The sequence below is a fragment of the Penicillium angulare genome (genome assembly GCF_028827245.1).
Source record: "Penicillium angulare strain IBT 27051 chromosome Unknown utg000005l_segment0_segment0, whole genome shotgun sequence".
Taxonomy (NCBI): Eukaryota; Fungi; Ascomycota; class Eurotiomycetes; order Eurotiales; family Aspergillaceae; genus Penicillium; species Penicillium angulare.
Window position 1 is genome coordinate 3,121 of NW_026623164.1, and position 5,231 is coordinate 8,351.

Consider the following 5,231-nt stretch of genomic DNA (forward strand, 5'->3'; position numbering starts at 1 on the left):
AAATGACATTCGTGGACACTGATAAAAATTTTCGGCGTTGCATTCAGGGCTCTTGGCAGATAATTGCAAATAATATGACCCGTGGCAAGCCTTTGAGTTGACTTTGCTAAAATTGGCTGAGTGGTAGACCATCTGGTATCTCAGTAGCCAAAGCTTGCAATGATCGGATGAAGCACCCGAGCAGCGTGGATTATCATATCTTCCGTGTGGGGCCTAGGGCGGAGCAGAGGGAGCGACGATCATGATCCACCGAGCGGCGGGAACCCAGCTGCGATGGAGCCAAGTTACGGGCTACTTCGCTTGGCGGTGAACAATACTGCCCTGAAAGGGATTCATCTTACTTTAGGGAAAGCTGTACTTCTTTAAGGCAGGCAATAAATTCATGTTCTATCTCCAATGAGGTCATGCTACGGCTGTAGTGCGACGACAACGATGTGTTTATGGGGTAATTAAGCATGTTATAATTTCTGATATCAAAATGCAGCTTCGTCAATTGGACGGGATCCACAGCAACCGGAAGATTATGACCGAAGGCTTTACACAAGCGAATCGAATACATTATTCGCCTCGGGCTCTCGCTGAGTGCTCAGCGGAGGATTGCCCGAAGCGGGGAACCCGGAAAGGGCATTTTGTCCCAAGGTTCCTAGCGGGCCGTACTGCTCCGTCTAATTTCTATGGATCACTCCAGAGCCGGGCAAAAATGATGCCAGTCTGCGGTTTGGAGAGCGTCGATCGCGTTCCTGTATCGCGTGGTCGCAGACACTAGCTCGTCATGTGTTTGATGCAATACCAGCTGAATATCGTTCCATGGGACGTCATCCTGGCTCGTAGCATTCATCGACTCCACCTGCTGCTGGAATAGACGAATTTCGTTCATAAGTTTTTGATTCTCAGCCAGAGTGTTTTCTGTCACCACGATGGCCTGCTGTAATCTTGTACTGTTTAGTTCAGAGATGTAAATTGCATCATATATTCAGAGGGAAACATAAGGCTATATATATGTACAACGAAAAGATCAAGTTGATGTCCATCTTAATAAATCTAATTTGTAATGGTTACTAAGTTGTCAGGCTAGAGACCTGTGACTAGGCAAGGATATCGGATAGTAGAGATCAAATAGAACAGTTGATATACAGAACTGATTCTTGCAGGACAAGAATCGTAGCTATTGTTCGTGCGTTTTAATATTGCTAGAGCTTGCTAGGGCTTAGGGTAGTCATGCATTAGCGGGTGTATCGAGGTAGATTCGCCTGCGGAGCGGCTATGAATCGTACCCGAATCGTACCCGAAGGGATTCATGAATCCCGTGATATAATTCTTAGAATAACTTATTAACTAGAGGTCTTAGGAACCTAAGACCTAGTTCAAATTCTTAGTTACTTCGCTAGCTATATTTTAATATTGGTTTTATTTATTAAAATAGCTATTATTGAGGTAGTATAGTCTAGAGAAGCTTTTCTATATCCTGAATATTAAATTTTATACTATTCTATATTACTTAGATCTATCTAGAGGTTAAAAATTATATATTAAAAGATTTATATCCCTCTAGAGCTTATAATAGATTAAATTACTAAATGAGTATATAAGGTACTAAATAAGATAGAGAATATTGGTTTTTCTAGCCTATTTAGTATTATATTCCTCTAATAAATTAAAAAGTATACTAAAAATATCTAATAGGGTAATATACCTACTATATAGAACGTACTTATAATAATTAGTATTCTCTAGAGTAAGGTAAAAGTATTTAAGATAGCTATTAAATTAATATTAATATTATTAAATACTATATAAATCTATATTTCTATAGTTTATTTTAGTATATTAAGCTAATAATATAGTACTTACTATATTAGGCTACTAGTTTCTCTCTCTATCAGTAATAACTTAGTTATCTCTAGTATATTATCTATTGTATTATAATCTAACTAAGAGATTATAGTTAAGATATCTGACTAATACTATAAGATAATATAAAAGTGTTCTTTAGTAGAGCTAGTAGATAATTTAGAGTAGATATAGTAGGTATTGATTAAAAATAGATAGTCTTTTCTTTTAGGAGGTAGCTACTATTTCTAGGCTGTTCAGAAACTATAGTCTAATAATATAATACTATATACTAATATAGGATATTAAGGAGAAGCTATTCGAGGAGAGGCTATTTAAAATTGTATATCTAGGATAGCTTACTATCTTAAAGGACTACTGGTTTTATATATTAGTAGTTATAGAGGTTACTAATCCCAGGTAGTTAATAATATAATTAATCTAGGAGTAGTCTAGAATAGTAAGCTCTACTATATTATAGCCTTTTATTAATATAGTTGTATAAAGTAGTATAAGAATATTAAAATTTTAGATATATATAAGTATGTTATCTAAATATAGCTAAATATAGCCTTTACGCCAATAGATACTTAATCTAGAAATATCTATCTGAATATAGTAAGAAGTATAAAACTATCTATCTAAGCTATTTAATAAAGTAAAAGGCGCTTACTATAGCTAAGGTGGCTATTACTAATATACTATATTAATATTATATATTACTATACTAGTAACTAAAGCTTAGTTTAGTCTAGCCTAAAATTTTAGTATAGACTAAGGCTTTAGGAAACTAGTTAGATATATATATCTATATATTGTAGTTAGTTATATTTCCCCTAAGCTATATAACGTTTATAGACCTGTAGAAAAAGGGATATAGATATCTAAAGGGCTCTAAGAATAAATCTAGGACCGGTAATAGAACTTCCTATCCTATAGAGTCTAATATTATATTAGTTATTAATATTTAGGAATAGAAGTATATATAGTAATAAGAGTAGAAGTAAGAGTATATATAAGAATATTATATCTATCTAAATAATATATAACTAACTAAGATAGTGGAGAACCTAGAGCTAATTAGCTGCTCTCTAAGGCTTAGTTAGGTTTCTATAGAGATACCTATCTTATATAAGAGAGTCTAAGTATATAGTCTAGAATAGTAGATAGAAAAAGATTTTATCTATTTTAATAATCTAATTAACCTAGTTAACCTAAGCTACTTATTTTTTAGTTTATTATAGTTACTACTATATATATATAGTTGAATAGATAGAAGGTAGTATATTAAATTACCTATTATACCACTCCTATACTTCTTACTTTAATATAACACTATTTAAATATTACTACTAGCCTTATTGTCAACTCCTACCACCTACTTCAATACAGTATTAATACTGCCAAGGCTTTGCTTAGTATTCATATTTTATATAACGTGACTCCCGGTTAGCCGGGCGAACCGGTTAGGCGAGCGACCCCATCAAAATTCAAAAAACCATCAACTTTCAATAACTATTAAAACAACAAAAACAATAAAATATTGACTATTTAACACGTGTAGGGTATTTAGTATAAGTATGACCTTTAATTCCACATCCAGAACATGTTATCTACAGATATATTGTAGGTATAGAAGATAAAGCTGGCTCAGTCTCAGTTTCTGTAGGCACATCTAGCAAAGATATATCTTTATATTCAATCGTACTCTTAATCACCACATCATCTTTACCACTCTCTAAACCTCCAAATATGCCTTTTTTATCAATAAATTGATACTTAGTGGCACGTTTTTTGATTTATTTTTTATTAGTAGCTTCCAATTAGCTACAACAATCTTGGAGAAAAAGATAGTGATAGACAATTTTAATAGTCATATTATATATCTTCTTAATCTTTCGTTTAACCGGTGAAGATATAATTGAAGATAATGATTCTAGACCTTTTTTAATCAAAGATTACGATTTAGTGAATTTTAATAGAGTCTAAAGAGTATTAGGGTCGCTGTCGCTACTAGATAACACTGGTTTTTGATCAAAGACTTTAAGAGTAGGAAGAGAATCTAAATATATATTCAACTTTTCTAAGACTCTATTAGTGTCACAGGCCAATGCCCGGTATAAGGTCACGTGGCACACGTGACCATAACAACCTAACACGTAGAACACCTACTTGGTAATTATCTCTTTAAGCTTTTTATACATAGTACATGGCCTAGCTCAATTGAACATAAATTCTACTTTAGCCCTTCACAAATAAAAAGCTTCCAATTGGATATTGTAAAAATCTAAAACCATATACGAATCGTCCCTGAATCAAGAGTGATTTGGCGACGCGACCCCTAAGTAAAAGATACAGGAATCTACGAGCCCACTATCATAGGCGCAGACACTACTGCAATAAATAGTACAGTCGCAAGCCATACAGAGCAAATAGAACAAGCGAATCGATATAGAACACACAGTATAGGAGGAATTAATACAACAATACGACCAAGAGCATATTGCCTAAGACAAACAAATCCATCACCTAGAGACTATAATAGAGCAATTAGCCTTACGGTTGACGACGACGACAGGGGAACCAACTCCAGCACGAACCATAATTAAATCGACCCTAGAACCCCCACAATTAGAACCTATACATTACCTAAAGACATAACTACTAGACCTAATCCCATTTAGGAGAAAAGCAGCCGACTGGCTAATATAATATATAACAATAGAGAATAAACTATATATCAATAGTATAGCAATTAGCTTACCCTAAGATTAGTTTATATATATATTCTCTAGGCTTAAGAAGCTTACTTAGAAGAATACCAGAACCTTTATGAAATTACAATAAAACGATAGGGATCCGTAGACAATTCTGGACTATCTTAAAGGTATTTACAGAGACCCAAATATCAAAGCATATACCACAAGACATCTCCACCAGATATATCAGTCAAATAGCATATCTTTTACAAAATTCCTTCCTAGATTAGAGAAGGAGTTTACAGATATAGATACCCTTAAATAATATAACAAAACAAAAAGACAGATCTTATTAAGATCCTTAAACAAAAGTATGACGAATTTGTTAATAAATCGTAGTATTCCCGCTACATTTTCGGACCTTATTACTCAACTCTATAAAATCAGTACCGATATAGATACCCTTAGTATCAATACCCTAAAAAGATTGTACTATACATATATCCAGCAACACTAGGACTCAATAGATTAGACCCTAATTACTATAGTTAATCAAGCCGAATTCTATACGAAACACCACTAATCAGGGCCCAAAACAAGTAAGTAAGCGAAGTAGATTAATCATAAAGAGGTAAAGAGACAACAAGATAAAGAAAGATACCTTTATTATAACAAATAAGACCACTTTATTATAAAGTATTC

The 5,231-nt window shown here is 33.5% G+C and overlaps 1 protein-coding gene across 1 annotated transcript; it reads right to left on the reverse strand.

Moving 5' to 3' along the window:
• Nucleotides 1-679: 679 nt before the first annotated feature.
• On the reverse strand, nucleotides 680-1,031 carry N7478_007394 (uncharacterized protein; the record flags this gene model as incomplete). The annotated part of the gene is made up of 2 exons (XM_056923608.1): nucleotides 680-938; nucleotides 1,006-1,031. 2 exons carry the CDS (start codon nucleotides 1,029-1,031, stop codon nucleotides 680-682), a joined length of 285 nt encoding a protein of 94 aa, XP_056776334.1.
• Nucleotides 1,032-5,231: the final 4,200 nt, after the last annotated feature.